An 18,817-nucleotide genomic window follows, 5' to 3' on the forward strand; every position below is an offset into this window, starting at 1 on the left:
GTTTTTATCAACTACATTTTAAATTAAGTTTAGATATGTGATGTAAAGAAACTCAAAACAGCAGAACTGTCAAATATCAGTAGTTGACTGATGGAGCTAATTACAACGTGATTGGGATGTAGCAGTTTTCCAACGATTTTCAAATACAGTATTAAGTATTTTTCAGGTGGTATTTCATTAACTTTTCTTGTGGAGTTGTGTCTTAAATAAATATGGCATCGCCTATGTATTTTAATTACTCCTTTTTCAGTTCAAGGACTTTGAATGTGTGTTTTTCATTTACTCATATCCACACAAAAAAAAAAATTCTTAAGTTAAGACTTCACATGACAATGTGACCGCTACTGCTTTTTAAAATTTCACTAACTTAATAGCAAATTTCCACAATACAATAGTTGTGAACCGTCTTGTCAGGATGTGAGTGGTGCGGCAATGCTGAAATGTCCACAAAAAACGTGTATTTACAATCGTCTTGTTTCATTTTCAATTTCCCATCTACCAACAATGGTATCGGGGATCCAATGGTGAGCTTGAGGTCCCACACAGAAAGTTCACCAACAATAATAACCACTTCTCCCAATCCAAGGTGCACACAGAATGTGAGCAAGTGCAGGTGCTCTGTGGTGTTGTGACAGTTTGCGCCGAGGTGGTAGTGCAGATGCTCCGGGGGTTTGTGCTTGCTCTGCAGCTTCAGCTACATCAGTAGTCATCTGCCAAAATACAAAAACAGCAGCAGCAGTACTCCGGCTTGTTAACGTGTCAGCGTAAGGGGCCATACTCGCGTAGCTGCGTCCCCTTTGTACTGCTAAACTCCTCCCTGTGATCTGTGCCTTGCGCAACACAGCTGATCACAATAGAGCTGTTCAGCAGTCTTACAGCTACGCCCTTTCATCTCGACTTCCTGTTCCGTCCTACCTACCACAGTCTGTCACAGTACTTTTTGAAGACTGTTTGTTTGTTTTTTAAATAATCTGTAACTGAATGCTAGTATGTTTGCCTTTTTTCTTAGCAGTGCAAGATGTGCAGCAATGTTTCCATTAGGAAGGCACAAAAGAGAGAGAACTGAATATAGGCTAGAGTAGAAAAAAACATGTGGGACTCCGAAAAGGTGCAGGCCAACATGTGAATTAGTAGGCTGGTCAGTTGTAAATATAAGATTAAATTCTGTACTGTTATTCTAAAACATAATGTAGAAAATAAAAATAAGTGGATATATTAACACAAGTGTCCTGCCCAGCTTAGGCTTTTCTTATTATTGCTTAAATATTGCATAAATGATAGCTAGCTTATTTTTCCCCTTATTCCTTAGTCTATTACATCACCTTATAGAAGAAAAACAACCTGTAGTGTTCAGTGTCTCAAAGGAATGTCATGTATACAGTACTATAGGGTAAACCTTATGCTGTATTCATTTTTTATATTGATATAGTAGGACTGTATGCATAAAACAGACAATAAACCCATTATAAAGACATGCTAGTAAAGACATAATCTAAAGCTTCCGTTCCCCCCCCTACCCCCATTACAACAACGTGCTTTATACAAAACACACTGAATTCAGTACGGTACTACAGTGTTGCTGCTTAAATTGACTAGAAAGCAAAATATTTTGGGATGCTCATTCCTAATTTTTATTTATTTTTTACTACAGATGAAAAAAAATCTAATAAATAATTTGTTCGTGCATTGTACACCACTGCTTCAAACACAAGACGACAGCTAGCTACATGTGGTTTATTTCTCTGGGCTTCAATCAAGTCCTAATTACCTTTTGTTTTGTTCTTTTTAAACTTAGTATTGAACCAGCTCCCTCTCCCGTCTCCTCTGCCTGCCACCACCACCAAGAGCCTGCTGTACAATGGGAGGATTGCAGAAGAGGTCAACTGTCTCCTGGCCTGTCGGGATGAGAACCTGGTGTCCCAGCTCGCGCACAGCCTCAACCAGGTCTCCACGGACCACATGTATGTTACATAGACTTTTACAACATTAAAGTGATATGACATTCCTCCTAAACACTGCAGCATCAAACATATTTTTTTTGTTTTTTTTTAAACCATGGTGGTTTGACAGAAAACAACTGCACACATGATTTGTTTATTATGCTCAAAGTAGGTTCTGAGGGGCTGATTGTAGAATGCATCTATGTGCATTTCAGATCAGATTTATAATACCCAACAGTATATTCATGCTAGGATTTAAAATGAGGAGAATATTTATTAACCTTTTTGTGTTCTTCATACTTTTAACCCTTTGCGGTCCTATGTCGGACCTGGTCCGACATCACAATTTTCCCTTTCCGGTCCAATGTCGGACCCTGTCTGACATCATCAAAAAGACACAAAAAACAGTTCTTTAGTCGTTTTTTCTCCGGAAAAAGCAGAGAAAACCATTCACTGGCCGAGTGAGACCAATAGGAGCCGAGAGAAGCCGGGAAAAAAAAAAGGGGGTGGATCTGAACAATACACATAGCCCTGACACGACAGAGATAACATGGACATAAATAAACAAGATAGCTGCTTCTGCATCCAGCGCACAAAGAATATCACAGACATTTGCTGAACTTTGAGTAATAAAATTAGTAATAAAATAACGACTTGGATCGCATTATTGAAGAGTTTGGTGATAAAATGAGTGATCAGGAGATGATTAACAGTATGCACAACTATGAAAAATACAGCAAACAAGAGGTGGGGCGAGGCTGGAGATGCAGTACTGAGTGTCCTGTTGATATGCAGTGCCTTTTAATCCTGTTTTACTGTGAAAAAAAATACTTTTAAACAGCGCGTCTAAAATAAACTGCGCGTGTGAAAATAAATTTTACCTGATGCGCCTGAGACATGCTGAATAAATGGACCGGAAAGGGTTAAATGTTGGTAACACAATCTTATTACATAAGAGCATAAGAAAAGTTTGGCCCATCAAGTCTCATCCCTTGTTAGCACACCATTTTCCTCTACTGGGAGGATCTCATTTAAAAGCACAGAATCTTGTCTTTTTTTTTTACGTTCTCAGTGCATTTATAACTAAACTTACTTTCACTCAGCTTCCACTTATGCCCTCTTGTTCTACTCTCTGTGCTAAATCTGAAGTTGTGTATTGGATTAACTTTTTTTATGATTTTATAGACCAGTAGAGTCCCCTAGTTCCCTTCTTTTTTTTAGGCTGAAGAAATGTAATTCTTTTGATCTTTCCTCATAACTCATGTCATTAAGTCCTGGGATCAGCCTATTTGCCCTTCTTAGTACCTTCTCGGGTGCAATTGTGTATTTTTTGTAGAGAGGTGACCAAAACTGCGCACAGTATTCTATGTGGGGTCTAACTAGGGAATTGTATAGTCTTAGCATAACCTCTCTTTTGTATTGCATGCTTTTTGCAATGTAGCCTAACAATCTACTTTCCTTTTTAATGATGACTTTGGTGAGATACTTTTAATGATGACTCCATTATAACCCTGAGGATAAGTCCTCGTCCTCTGTTTCTGTCCCATACATTTTATATTTTTAACCTGGATTACTACGCCCAATATGCAATATTTTACATTTCTTAACATCATAATTCATGTGCCACAAGATTTCCCAGTTACAGAGCAGGTCCAAATCCCTCTCAATTAGTTGGTCTGCTACTCCCCTAAGTTTGGTATCATCTGCAAATTTAATAATCTTGCAATGTGTATCTTAGTCCAAGTCATTTATATAAATAAGGAACAGTAAGGGTCCAAGTACATACCCTTTACCTTGCTAAGAACCCCCCCCCCCCCCCCCCCATCACATTTTTATACCTCTCACAATGACTCTGCTTTGTGTTTTTTAACCAGTTGTGTATCATGTTTTTTTAATAGGTTATCATTTGCTTTTATTTTTTTTGCAGAGAGTTGAAGGATAACCTTGGCAGTGATGATCCAGAGGGGGATATCCCAGTTCTGCTGCAGACCGTCTTGACCAGGAACCCCAATGTTTTCAGGGAGAAAAGTATGCAGAATCGATACGGGGTTCAGGGCGGTAAGGAGGAGATGGAAACATTGCTGCTGAAACACTTTTAAATGTTTGACATAAAAATCTGATTTGTTTTAGCCACTATTTTCTGTGAGCTTTTAACTCTAAACCTAAAAGTACAAAATGCTGTTGACTTGTAAATCAGATTTAAAAAAATGTCACACATTTAAGTGTGGTTTTCTGACAGGCAGAATCCATATTGTTGCCAGTAATAGTTTTACAATGGTAGGATTTAGGTGGGGGGGGGAATAAAAAGATCAGGTTGATGTGGTTCCATTCAGGGTCTTCCAGTTTTCTTTTGTGGATACGGGAATCAGAATTGTTTGTCGAGTGGGAGTGTAAGTACCAGAGTAGGAACAGGTGAAAGAAATTTTGTGCATAGCATGGATTTACTCAGTTTGTCTGGTGGAATGACCAGTAAAGGAAATAGCTACATGTGTACAGTTGTAAAGGGGAAGAGTAAGACAGAGGTAAGGGTTTGTTTTGTGATGGTGTTTTAGTTGTTATTAGTTGCATGACAGATGTTCTTAGATTGATTGGCTCAACATTGGCAACTAATCTCCTGCTTTCCTGATTTTAGTTAGTGGATTGTAGCGATGAGGCAACATTTTTAAATTGGCATATAAGAAAAACAATTGCAAGTGTGGAACCCATCATGACTTTCTAAGTTTCTGCACGATGGACACAGCACACCTTGTAATATTTGGTACACATCTGTATTTTATGATTCTGTCCTTAAAGTTCAAATACATGTGTTCCGTAAACGATACAATACCACTGTGTTGGTGAAAGTGATATTGAACTTCACCTTTGACCTAATAACTGACTGCCATGTTTTATGTTATGCGACTTTACCATTTCCAGATGATAAACACACACTTTAAATTATTTCAGCACTCCAGAATGTTGTGAGGCAGTGACTTTTAAACTCTGGGTGCATTTAAAAAAACAAAAAAAGAAAAAAAAGACAATTAAATTGTTGGAATGTAAGTGAATGAATTCTAGCTGTATAATTTCTTGGAAGTTTGCCAACCATTGGTGTATGGAGATTACTAAATTCATTCAGAAGTATAGTGCTTCATCATATTTATTGTTGGAGCAGAAATAAACTAGAGAACCACTTGTCCCGTTATGATGAAACTTGGTTTGAACATTGAGTTATTAGAATTTGGGGATGTCTGTCCATCTGTTCTTACGTATGAATTACTGTATTTGTTGTCACATTTAAATTTGTGTGTAGTTATTGACTCTGATAATCTGGGTATATATTAAAGAACCTGTCCATCTGTCTGTGATCTGCTTTTTTTTTTTTTTTATAACACCGATTTAACTGGTTTAATTTGACATTTACAGCCTTGGTGTGGGTGGGATATGCTACTACAGTGTTAAATCAATGCTTTAAGATGATAATTACTTCTCAAGTTGTGTTTACGCTGAGGGCACAATTGCGCTCTTCAGTTTTAATTTGAGGATGTACAGGGATATGGTATTTGCTATTATGGTAGTAAGTTTGTTTTTCATCTTGAGGTAGACCAGCTTGTTGTGTAAAGTGTGAGCATTTAAGATATGAAGAGTTAGAAAAGTTGTTTAAAGTGAGTTGTTCTTTGTTTGCTTTCAGGTATTATGCAGCAGCCAATGATGCCACAATACAAAATGTCTCAGAATTCCATGCATAGCAGCCCTGCATCTTCAAACTACCAGCAAACCACTATCTCACACAGTCCTTCCAGGTGACTGACAGTTTCTTATTTTTTGTTAACCCCCCCTTTTTTTTTCCACAAACTGTTCAGTAGTTAGTAGTAAAACTAACTAACTTGTATAATAACTGACAGTAAATATATAGCAAACATTATGAATGGAAATGTTAATCCTAATGCTTAGCAGTTTTCTGTGAACTTAAATATTTTTTTTGCCTTTGTGATCTTATAGTTAAGCTATCCTGTAATATCCATTGAGTGATATTTTCTGAGAAGTGAGACCAACTTATGCTTTTCTTTCTCGGTTTCATTAACAGCCGGTTTGTACCACCGCAGACGACATCTGGAAACAGATTTATGCCTCAACAAAATAGCCCTGTGCCCAGCCCTTACACCCCTCAAAGCCCTCCAGGATATATGCAGTATCCACACCCCCCAAGTTACACTCAGCACCAACAGATACAGCAAGGTAAGAGTGAAGAGGATGAGACATGGGAGAGCTTTGAGAGTTGCTGTCATTGTCTAATAACACACTGAGTCGATGAAAATAATCTAGTATCTGGTGCTGTAAAGTGATTTTAGAGGTCCAAAAATATGTTGTTTAAAATCATGACTCTGTGGTCCAGTGGTTAAAGAAAAGGGCTTGTAACCAAGAGGTCCCCGGTTCAAATCCCAGCTCAGCCACTGACTCATTGTGTGACCCTGAGCAAGTCACTTAAACCTCCTTGTGCACCGTCTTTCGGGTGAGACGTAATTGTAAGTGACTCTGCAGCTGATGCATAGTTCACACACCCTAGTCTCTGTAAGTCGCCTTGGATAAAGGCGTCTGCTAAATAAACAAATAATAATAATAACATATCATTGAGGCTCATGAGGTGAGTTCTGTTGTGGAACCATGCTACTGTCTGTTCTCTGGTAAGGTGCTGTTGAATAGTTAAACACTTTTGATACCAATTGTTTTAAACAGCCCAGGGGAAAAAGCTATCCCTTTGGTCCTGCTGTCAAAGTGTAGTAACACTGGTATAACACTTTTTCTTTTAAGGAATTTTTTGCCTTAAACAAAAAAAAGATGAATAAATTAAGAAAAAAATATATACATATTGACATGGACACATGGCACATAGAAGTTATTAAAAATCCTCTATCGCAAATATTTTGCTCGTCCAAGTGCTTAAAAATGATTTACTAAAAATACCATGTCAAAACATTTGTATTTCTTCACATATAAACTAAGTCATTTAATAATGGAACTGATAAATATAATATGTCCAAGTTACCCTTTCAGTAATGTATAAAATGTTTGAAACGTGTATATATACAAAGTATATTTAAAGTTAATGGCAACCCAATATTTATTTTTTTATTTTTCTGATTTTAGAATTACATGGCTCCCCTCTTGTATCTGCACCTACATATTCAGGAAGCCCTCAGAGGCCAGTGCAGCCCTGTCTTATAGTGCAGACTCAGCCCTCTCCACAGCAGAATCCGTCTACCCCAGCATTAGGTATGGCAGCAGGACTGATTCCAACTTAATGGTGAATTGCCATTCTGGAGCCAACAGTATAGGGTATAAACGTTGGTCATTACATCCCATCGTTCAGGGTTTTTTTTGTGTGTATACTTTCAACATTGGCCATTTCCTATCCCATTTTTTTGTTTGCCTGACTGCTAGGTTGTCATGGCAAATAGATGGAATCAAATATAATTTATGTAATGGGCTGCAAAAGGCATCTTGTTCATGATATACTAATGATAACGTTGCCAGTAATTATACTTTGTTAGAATCTGATGTGTACAAGGGGCTTGATCTATTAGTCAAATGTTGCGTAACATTTTGCTAACTAGTTGTAATTTCTTTACATGTGCCATTTGTGTCTTACTGGACGTGCTTTTTAAGTGTTCGTCAATCTCGTCCATCACAATCCGTCGTTTAATTTCTAAAAGCGGCACCCTTCATATCACTCAAGATTTGGAATGTTTGTTCCTTTAAACGAGTATCACTATTTATTTTTGTGTGTTTTGTATGCGTGTATATATGTGGTAGGTAGATAAGTACTTTATATAAAACATTTTTTTTTATTTAGTTTCAGTAGCCAGCCCCATGGTTGCTGGCACCATGAGGAACATTCATGAGAACAAGGTGTCTGGCCAGGTGTCAAGTAATTCTGCTAATCACCACGCAGATAATTCCAGGCATGGGTCAAATGAAGACTACCTACACATGGTGCCCAGACTAGGGAATGAGGTACGAATAAACATTTGCTGCTGAAGTGTTTTTAATGACCAGTTCTTTTGCTCCAATAGTGTGATATTTTTTCTTTGTATCAGAATCCACAAGGCATTGTTTGTGCCTGTAGATGGCACTATAGTAATTGGTATGAAGAAGTTAGGACCACCAGAGTCGAAGGGTGGTGTTAGAAGCAAATAACATAAAAGGGAACCACTATAATGATGTGCTTTATCTATGTCAAAAAAAGCAACTGAAGTGATTTGATTGATATGACGTGGAATGATTATGTCCAACCAGAACTTAAATCACCAGAAGAATTTGTATTCTTGTTTGTAACAAGTGTTAGTCACATAGTTGTGAGTATATAGAGATATAAATGGTGTTTTTTGTCTTGTAACAGGAAGCTGATCCCTCCATGAGAAATGCTTCCTTCACTCTAAGATCTCCCCAGTCTGTGTGCTCTCCCGCAGGCAGTGAAGGAACTCCAAAAGGTAATTAATATAACTTAGTCACACACATGCTTGTTCCCTGTGTTGCACTTTTGAATCATTAGTTCCTTAAAGTAACAATATTCATCCCCTGTCCTGATTTTGTTTTACATTTTATAACTAGCAAAACCTATGAGCCAGTGGTAGCACAAGCATTGTCAAAGTCACTTGTTCTGCCTGATGACTCACATTGGAGACAATACTAGTAACATGTCATCTGCTTAATTTTCCCTGAAGCTCTCATTTGGGGTCTACGCTTCCCTGCAACATTTTTTTACCACCATATACATAGTTTGAATGGATTCTTGTTAATTGATAAGAATTAAATAAGAATTATTTATTTTCAGTTGGATTTATGGGGAAATTCCAGTAAGGCTAAAAAACAAACTTTGTTTGCTTTTCCAGCAGGATCCAGGCCACCTCTTATCTTACAGTCTCCACCTCCATATGCTTCGCCTAGGGATGGCCCACCAGACATCCTACTAGACTCTCCAGACAGAAAGAAAAAGCAGAAGAAAATGAAAATGAGCAAAGAAGAAAAAGAGCAGGCGGATAAGGCTGCAATGTACGACATAATTAGCTCTCCATCTAAAGACTCGACAAAGCTTACATTAAGACTTTCACGTGTGAAATCATCAGAAATGGACCCACAGGAAGATTTGCTTCCTGGCATGGAAATCGGTACTGATCCTGAGGGTGACATGGCATATAACAACATGCCATATGTGGGCCAGCCCCCCAAACAGCCAGTAGCTCCCCAGGATTTGCATCGGTCCCTCAATGTTGCTGCACAGTGTCTGTCACAGAATGAGCAGGCCGCCTTCCTGCAGGCACAGCAGGTGCCTGTTTTACAGCAGAACACTTCAGTGGTATCGGCTAAACAGCCACAGCCTGCCACACTTCAACCCCAAGGTGCTCCTCCACAGCAGGGAGTCACGCAGCCCATGTCAGTGACCCCCTACGATGAGGTGGAAATGGACGCTTTGGCAGAGATCGAGAGGATAGAGCGGGAGTCGGCCATCGAGAGAGAGCGCTGTTCAAAAGAAGTGCAGGATAAAGGTGCCTATTCTACTTACCAAAAGACATGGGAACTGTGTTTTTGTTAGTTGTTGTTTTTTTAGTCTTTTCCTCAACAGCAGTATTTCTGCAGAAAATATAGCTTGTCAATAGCATCCAGCTACTGCAAACACAACCTCATTTAGTGGCACACTGTCACAGATGTTCTAAGGAGTGTTGATTTATATTTAGCAATGTGATATCCTAGTCAGTATTGGACAGACAAGATTGTCTTGCTTGTTCAACATACATATGTATCATCCTGATACAGTGAAGTAAGCTGTTTGCAATTTCAAAAAACGATAGCTCAGTAGATCTGAAGAGAAATGTTTTAGTAAGCTGCTGTTGAGTGTTTTTTTTCCTCTCAAAGCAGTCCTTTCTGAGGTGCATGATGCCCTTCAGTGTAGTATGATTGTTTTTGTTGTTTTCCAGATGGGTCTAGCCATTGTATTTTAGTGTATCTATATGTTGGACATTTTTTCACTCCCCAAATTGTTTCTATGCATTATTGATTTTTTTTTTTACATTCTTTTTAGCACTATGGTCTGTGGATTTGTATTTGTCTTTATTTAACTATTGCCAAAATCCAGAGACCTTTTATTTTCTGTACTTAAGAAAAAAAATATCCTTCATCCAGTCCAGTCTTTCAGCAACCTGGCAACCATACAATGTCATATTTCACTAATCCAATATAAACTTTATTTTGCCAAGCTTCTACCTGATTATCACTGACATTTTACTAAGCTCCTACGCCTGTTGAATTAAACATGATCTTTAGGTTTTTTACATATGTACCTGTAAGTTTAATTAATGCTATTCCTAACAATAAGAAATGATCATTAACAAAACACAATACCACAGCTCTTTAAAGTTTATTCTTTTATAAATGTACTTATCTCTATATCTATTTGCAGACAAACCTTTAAAGAAACGGAAACAGGACTCCTACCCACAGGAGCCTGGAGCTGGGGGCACTGCTGGTGCTACAGGTGCCAGTGTTGGAGGAGGGTGCAGTGCTGGGAACAAAGCTGCTCCTCAGGAGGCTAGCGCGGCAGGGAATGGTTGTAGCCGACCAGCCTTAATGGTGAGCATCGACCTCCAGCAAGCGGGGCGGACTGACTCGCAGGGTCTCCCAGACCCCACTCTTCCAGACCCCACTCTCCCTGCTCCTCTAGACGAGGGACAGAAACAGTCTGAGGACCCCCGAGGGTTGTCCTTTGCTGCTGTTGCTGCTCCTGGGGAAGGTTCCATCAGCACTCGACAAGAAGACACAGCTGGTGTCCTCAAGCCCAAACCTGAGAACCGTCCAGAGACTCCCAGGAGGAAGTCAGATGGCGAGGTTCAGAAAGCATCTGACGGGCGGCCTGAGGTCATTAAACACAGGCCTGAGACCCCCAAGCAGAAAGGAGGAGAAAGCAAACCTGAGACTCCTAAGCATAAAGGTGAAAGCAGACCGGAGACCCCCAAGCAGAAAGGAGAGGGCCGACCGGAGACCCCCAAACACAGACACGACAACAGACGGGACTCCTCTGGCAAACCTCCCAGTTCTGAGAAAAGGCCAGAGGTCTCCAAACATAGACACGATGGCAAAACCGACTCTATCAAGGTCGAAACTGGAGGACGGGGATCAGAAACACCCAGGCAGAGACCTGATGGGCGTCTGGCCTCCTCTTCTACTTCAGAGAATCCCAGACGAGACCAGGATGGCCACAAGCAGAGATCAGAGGACCGTGGTGATGCTGAGAGGCACAGAGGAGATCCCTCCAGGATAAGGCGGCCTGACACCCCAAAGTCCTCCAGCAGGGGCGAGTATGACTCCAAACATGGCGTCAAATCGGAAGGCTCCCGGGACAGGGAGAGAGATAGAGACAGAGAAAAGAAACACAGGCCTGAATCAGGCGAGTCCAGGGAGAGGCCTGATAGCCCTCGGGTGAAACAAGAGCCCCGGGGGGACTCCAGCAGCAAATCTCGGCCCGACAGACCTGGGTTCAAATCCCCCAGCAGCAAGGAGGAACGGCGGTCAGACGGGAGCAAAAATAGACCGGATGGCCACAAGCAGCAGCAGCAGCCTGACAGCAAGCCAGATTTTCCCAGCTACCTACTAGGAGGCAAGTCGGGGGCACTGAAAAACTTTGTAATTCCCAAAATCAAACGGGACAAGGATGGTAATGTCACTCAGGATTTGAAAAGGACACAGACAAGAGAAGAGAATAAGGTAAAGGTAGAGAAGATGAACTTGGTGGAGGATTTAAACAAAGGATCTAAGCCAGTGGTTGTCCTGCAAAAATTAACTTTTGATGAGGTTCAGAAATTCATAAAGGAGAAGGAGGATAGGAATGCAAGAAGTTCGAGTAAATCTGGCAAGAACAGACCATCCTTAAAATCGGGTAAAGGTAAGGCTATTTTATTTACATTCGTTACTACCAGTGTGTTGAGTTAAGCTTTAGTTGATCATGTAGTATTTGTGGTAAACGGGAAGAAAGAAATAAGCTAATACCTTGTCTGAGTAATTCAGTCTGTTCTAAATTTTCTTTGCGGGACAATTTCATTTTTTATTTCTTTTTACTGATTTCACTGTATTACAAAATTCACAAATGGGCCTGCTTATCAGCAGTTGCTAGAGGCATATTTGGTGATTGTTGGTAACTTGTAGCATCTTTAATGTTGCCATTGCCCACCCTCTACCAAACTCATTCATACACTCCAAGACAATGGAAAGAACGTGGACGGCTAATCACTTCTTTCAGTACCCTTTAAATAACAGTCACAGTGTCTGTGAAACTAGTCATTTTAAGTTAGTATTTGATACACAGCTTCATGCTATGATTTTATGTGCTGTACAGTAGAAATTAACAGTTTCTCTGCCACATTTGTTTTAACCTCTGACCATTTTTCAGCACACAGATATTGTGGTCTTTTTTAATGATCTAAAGAGCAATGGATCTAAATCTATAAACCTGCTGTGTCTTTAGAGATCTTTTCAGTGTATTTTTAATTTAGTGAGTTATATAGAGGTAATTAAATAGTTAAAGGTGGTATTAGATGCACCGCTGTTAAGATCATAAAATAGACCCCAGTGTCTATACAGTTGTTTCCTGTGATTCATTGTCAAGTTCCATTAGTGATGTTCTCCGGTAAAATAATTATATATACACACACACACAGTGCCCCTGTCTGATTTTCTGCATTTTTGCATATTTGACACTGAATGTTATCAGATTTTCAACCAAAACCTAATATTAGATAAAAGGGACCCTGAGTGAACAAATAACACAACAATTTGATACATATTTCATTCATTTATTTATTAAATGAAATATGTATCAAATGCAACACCCAATGCCACCGTGTGAAAAAGTAATCACCCCCTTAGACTCAATAACTGGTTACGCCACCTTTAGCAGCAATAACTGCAACCAAATGCTTCCTTTAGTTATTGATTAGTCTCTCACAGCGCCGTTGAGGAATTTTGGCCGCCATTCCAAAACTTTAAATTTCTTGTTCTTCAACCATTCTGATGTAGACTTGTTTGTGTGTTTCGGATTATTGTCTTGCTGTATGACCCAGCTGCGCTTCAGCTTCAGCTCATGGACGGATGGCCTGACATTCTCCTGTAGAATTCTCTGATACAGAGCAGAATTCATGGTTCCTTCAATGATGGCAAGGCGTCCAGGTCCTGATGCAGCAAAGCATCCCCAAACCATGACACTACCACCACCACCATGCTTGACTGTTGGTATGCGGTTCTTACTGTGGAATGCAGTGTTTGGTTTTCGCCAGACATAACAGGGCCCATGTCGGCCAAAAAGTTCCACTTTTGACTCATCTGTCCATAGAACATTGTTCCAGAACTCGAGGATCATCCAGGTGCTTTTTGGCAAACTTGAGATGAGCGTTCATGTTCTTCTTAGTGAGCAATGATTTCCGCTTTGCTACTCTGCCATGAATCCCATTTTTGCCCAGTGTCTTTCTGATGGTGGAGTCATAAACACTGACCTTAGCCGAGGCGAGAGATGCCTGCAGATCCCTGGATGTTGTTCTAGGGTTCTTTGAGACTTCCTGGATGATTTTACGCCTTGCTCTTGATTTTGACAGGACGGCCACTCCTGGGAAGATTCACTACTGTCCCAAACTTTCTGCATTTGGATAATATGGCTCTGACTGTGGTTCGGTGGAGCCCCAGAGCCTTAGAAATGGCTTTGTAACCCTTTCCAGACTGATAAGCATCAACAACCTTTTTCCCTGAGGTCTTCAGGAATTTCTTTTGTTCGTGGCATGATGTGCCTCTAGAACCTGTGTGCTGACAACTTCACTCTGATGGTAAGGGCCAAAGTTAATCAGATTTATATTGGACAGGGCTGGCCCAAATCAGGCCTGGTTGTTAACCAAAGTACTCAAACAGCTGACCCTAATTATCCCTTTAACTGGGTTGAGTTAACTGGGGGGGGCAATAACTTTTTCACACCTGAAGATTCCATATTTGATTACCTTCCACACCAGACAAATGAAAGAAGCACCAAACTTTGGTTTCATTTTTTCTCTCAGACTCCCTCTATATACTACTACAACCCACAAAAAAATCTGACCATATACAATGTGAAAAATGTGCAAAAATGCAGAAAATCAGACTGGGCAAATACTTTCACGGCACTGTATGTATATGTATATATAATTATTTTTTTTCACTGTTATGTCTTTTTTAACCACTGGTAATGTAACATTCCCAGTTATTATTATAGGGTCACTTCATGAAAAGGAGTTACCAATGTAAGGTTAGTAACTTGTGTACTAAAAATAAAAAATAAAAAAACACAACAGGACTGCAGTTACAATTGTAAATCAATAAGGTATATATGTATAGATAAATAAGAGAATGTGAAAGTCCGAGGATGTGTCATATTTGAATAAACATCTTGCCTCTATCAAAAATGCACTTTTTTAAAATTAATGGGCAGCAGTTGCCGTGGGAGCCCTTCTCAATTGCCACAATGCCCCTCAATGTATGTCTATTCATGGCCAAAGACGCCTGTATTAGGAAGTGTTTTGGATCCAAACAAAAACATGATTTGCGTGGTTAAGTCACATCAGCGGGAAAAAAACCACAAACAACACTGCCATTTCAAGCACATGGATTTCTACTGTGCATAATAATGCCATCTCAGAGTCCAGAAAAATGTTTACAGTCTCACAGAAAATAAGCAGCTTGGAAAAGAAGTAGCCTCTTCCCTTTTTACGCATGCGAGAAATTCTAAATTTAAAGGAGAGGTTTGTTGGAGTCTCTGTGAAGCTTCCAGGGGTACTGCAAACCATTTTTTTTTTTTTTTAAACAGTGTAATTTGTCGTTTTAAATATCGAAATTTAAAGTAAATTTACGTTTAATGTATTTAATGTTATGTAATTGAATTTAATCTTCAGGAGATCGATCGCTGTATTTGAATATGCAATGTGTTTTTAACAAATGTTTTAAACATCTTTTTGATAGTATAATTTATATTTGTGTGTACTTAAAATCACTCAACAAATGTTTACTTTTCATACAAAAGCAAAGTACAGTATTTGTTATTTATTTGCTTAGAGGACGCCCTTATCCAGGGCGAGTTACAGATGTTGCAGAATATCACAATACAGTTAAGGTGTATTTAAGTGCTATTTAAGTTATGTAGGTGTTTATGTAGGCTCACTTGAATTAAGTTATAATACCACTGTACATTTGCTCTGTGATTTTGAACTTTTCCAATAATTTGAATGGGGAAATGAGTACAAACACCTCTTCATATACAAAATACTGTTTTTGTCCTTTTTAATCAAGTCTGCACGTGGGAAGGAGGACTAAAGCTGTAAACTTTTAATTTATACAGAATGGATAATAGAAGAACGCACAGAACGATTTGCTTACTGCACATAATGTGCTTTAGAGCAATTCCATGATTTATTATGGGCATCTGTACCAGTTACATGGCTATGTTACATGATAGACACGTACTCGCTGACACTTTGTATATAGTATTACAGTTTGGATAGCTCTCCCTCCATGAAAGTCTTTAATTCCCACTTTCACAATAAGTCCCTATCTGTGGTATATTAGGAAAAATAAAACATCATATCACATGTTGTAGTATAACAACTACCATATACATAAGTAATTTTTGAAATATTTTTATCTCCTTCAAGAATTCCAGAACTGACTTATGCTTTATGCTGTATGCTTTTGGTCATTGTCATGTTGGAAGATAAGGTTTCTGCCAATCAGCCTACAAACACATGGCATCATTACTTTGTAGAATGTTTTGATACATCACACTGATCTTCACTTCTACAATAAGTCTCCATTAGTGGTATTTCAGGAAAAATGTGAAAATTACTATGTAAAGCTGCGTGAGAACTCATTCTTCACCTTCACCTAAATTATTTTTATGTTGTACACCAGCTGCAGCTCAGTTTAAGAGTACTTATTGTACCATAACTTAATTCATGACCTTGCTTTATAATTTGAAAGATATCACATGTATCCTATATAAAGACATCATGCATCATATATCATATCGCAGAATATCATAGATTAATACTTAAGACCATTTACATTTCTCAATTAATAACACATTTAAAAAAAAAAAAAAAAAAAACCTTTTTATTTAAACATAAAATAATGCAATAGGAGAAAAACAAAGGTGTAAGGGTGTTTATGGGAAGGAAGGGATAACATATTTACATGAAGTGTGGTTTAATTCCATGCTGTAGGTTTTTTAGGAATATATCGTTAATTGTCACTCATATGGACACCATCCCCCCTAAAAAGCCCAACCTGATCATTTTTAATTTCACAATGCCATATTGAATCCCCCTTAAACCCCTTACAAAATCAGAAATTACTTTGTTTATTTTTGGAGATGCTTTTACATCTTTCCAAAGATGTCTTTGGGTGATGCACGAGAAAATATTTGTTTTTGGAAAGAGCTCATGCAAATTTGTCAAATCTTTTTTCATTTTTTGAATTAATTCCACGCTTTTCAATGTTCTTAAATCATTGCCTCCAGCATGGATCACCAGGATATCGGGTTCAGAAACAGGGGAATTGAAAATTAAATCATAAACAAAATTTAAAAAAAAGGTGCCATCTCAATCCCCTCCATCCGAACCAGCGGACAGAGGTGCTTGGCAACTACAGGTCCAGCCCAAGTGTTCTCCTGGCACATTGCTCCCCCCAGTGCACAAAACTGCCCAACAATCCAGACAGAGGTGACTATGAAGAATCAACAAGATATTTGATGTTATTTACAGTAGGTTGATTGCACTGATGATAGCAGCAGGATCTGCTGAAATGTTTGCATTTTAGCACTTTTGATTACTTTATTCACTTTTTTGCACATGTGAGTGTGAATAAGATTAAATATATTTTTGCTTTGGATTTTTTTTGATCTTTTGTGTCATTTTGTGATAGTGTGCGAGCATTAGACTTTAAAAAATAAATAAATAAATAAATAAATAAATAATAATTACAGACAAACAAAACACAGCACACTTATTAGGAAAAGTGTACCTGCATGAAACCAACAAAGCCGGCTCTCTTTACAGCGGTATCGGCGCTATGCTTCAGAGCGGGAGGTTCCGGGTTTGTGTCCCACCTCAGTCTGTGAGAAATTCCTGCCTGCGGGAACCACAGTTTGTTATAATATTTTCAAGAACATGGTGTAAAAAGGTAAATACAATACAGTTGTTGCAGACACCAGTATGTATTATAATGCAATGAGCAGCTTTGTTCAGGTTGACTGATGTGACATTCTACATGACTGTCTCACTGAGATTCTTGAAGTTAAACTACTGTTGAGAAGAGACGTAGCCAGTGTGTTTGGAGGAATTAAAAATAAAGATTATTGTGCTAGGGAAACCTTGATTTTAAATGTCAACTTTACTTCCCAAAGTGTATAAAAACATGTAAAACATGTAAATAGCAGTTACCCATTTAGTTTTTCAAATTGCACTATCGATATTATTATCGTGATAGGGGGTCCTCCCTAGATGACAGAATTAGTTATTAAACTTGTAAAGACAGTAAGTGTCAAAAAAACTGCTGAAAAATTCAAGCCATATTTATGCTTATGCTGACGTTGGTTTCAGGATGCAATGAATCAACACGTACCTGAAAGGCAGACACAGGCATTGAAATTTGCAAAGGATTTAAAACATTTTGTGTGACCCGAGACAGGCAAGCATTCATTACTTTCACAAAATAATTTGTTTTGTAAATGCATTATCTAAATGAATGTTATTAAATTACATACTTCCTTTTGTTCATATTACATCTGCTGGCGTTTACAGTGTATGTACAGCATACATAATTACAGGAAAGCATGTCAGAGACAAATAGAACATTCATAAGTTATGGGCCCTCTTAAGAGACCACCTGTCTTAGAGGCCACTATTAAACTGTCCCTTGAGTGGTCTCTTAATACAGGTTTGACTACTTCAGAACCATTTGTTTTCTTTTGAATGTTCATAAACTGATTTACATTTTCTCTCCATTCTTCATCCACTAAAAATATTCTTTTTTTCGTATAAGTATTTCAGTTTAGTTTTTGCTCAAGATAGTAGTTACTATGCCTGGCAAGTACCACAATAATCAGACTTTGGCTAGAATAATCAGGTGATAATGTGTTTGTGAAGTGACAGAGAACCATGTTTGAATGTTATTTGATCATCTGACGTCTAAACGTCTGCTGTATCCTAGGATATACAGTGTAGAGCTGCTTATTACAATGTCGGCGTCAAAATAAAACAGCATTTTAATCAAAATATTGTGTATTTCCTAGAAAATAGTACCAGGAAAATATTTAATGATAGACAAAAATCGGGTATAAATCAGTAAAAAACCGACGTCCAGTAAAAAAAAAAAAAAAAAAAAAAAATCATAATAAACCTGTAATGCAGAACACTAATTATTTTATACAAAAACTACCTAATTTATTAATATACAAATTACAGTAGGTGTATTTTTCTACTCCTTTTTGTTCTGGGCACCCACCAGAAATGTAAAAACTCAGTGCATAATGTTTTTTTTTTTTTCTAAACTCACTGACTTAGACTGGTGGTTGTCATGCTGGTCAAGTATAAAAAGCTATACAGAAAAAAAACCTCAATCCCAGCAGAAATGTTGACAGTACAAACAAGTTAATATCTGTCTATGGCAGTGCTCTTCAGCTAGTTTAAGGGGGCCAGATTGGAAAAAAGTTAGGAGTAGGCGGGCCAGAAGTATTTTATTCTGCACATTTTTAAGCAGTATAATAACTAATATATAATAATGTTAGTATATTGAACAAGTCTTGGAGATTAACATATGAATAGTACTTTAATAATAGA

General features: G+C 38.3%; 1 protein-coding gene across 7 annotated transcripts in view; it reads left to right on the forward strand.

The window, feature by feature from the left end:
* Window positions 1–18,817, forward strand: part of LOC117421088 (nipped-B-like protein) — a 101,299-nt gene that overhangs the window by 37,942 nt on the left and 44,540 nt on the right. For 2 of the 7 annotated variants that reach the window (XM_059024926.1, XM_059024929.1), the window contains exons 3-11: window positions 1,796–1,961; window positions 3,868–3,998; window positions 5,611–5,722; window positions 6,007–6,158; window positions 7,068–7,193; window positions 7,774–7,934; window positions 8,320–8,410; window positions 8,813–9,466; window positions 10,378–11,856. In XM_059024926.1, coding sequence (XP_058880909.1) covers window positions 1,796–1,961; window positions 3,868–3,998; window positions 5,611–5,722; window positions 6,007–6,158; window positions 7,068–7,193; window positions 7,774–7,934; window positions 8,320–8,410; window positions 8,813–9,466; window positions 10,378–11,856 — 3,072 coding nt within the window. The remainder of the gene's footprint in view (window positions 1–1,795; window positions 1,962–3,867; window positions 3,999–5,610; window positions 5,723–6,006; window positions 6,159–7,067; window positions 7,194–7,773; window positions 7,935–8,319; window positions 8,411–8,812; window positions 9,467–10,377; window positions 11,857–18,817) is intronic. The other 5 variants (XM_059024936.1, XM_059024939.1, XM_059024942.1 and 2 more) reach the window with 5 other exon arrangements.

The sequence above is a fragment of the Acipenser ruthenus genome, chromosome 1 (assembly GCF_902713425.1).
Source record: "Acipenser ruthenus chromosome 1, fAciRut3.2 maternal haplotype, whole genome shotgun sequence".
In the NCBI taxonomy this organism is placed as follows: domain Eukaryota; kingdom Metazoa; phylum Chordata; class Actinopteri; order Acipenseriformes; family Acipenseridae; genus Acipenser; species Acipenser ruthenus.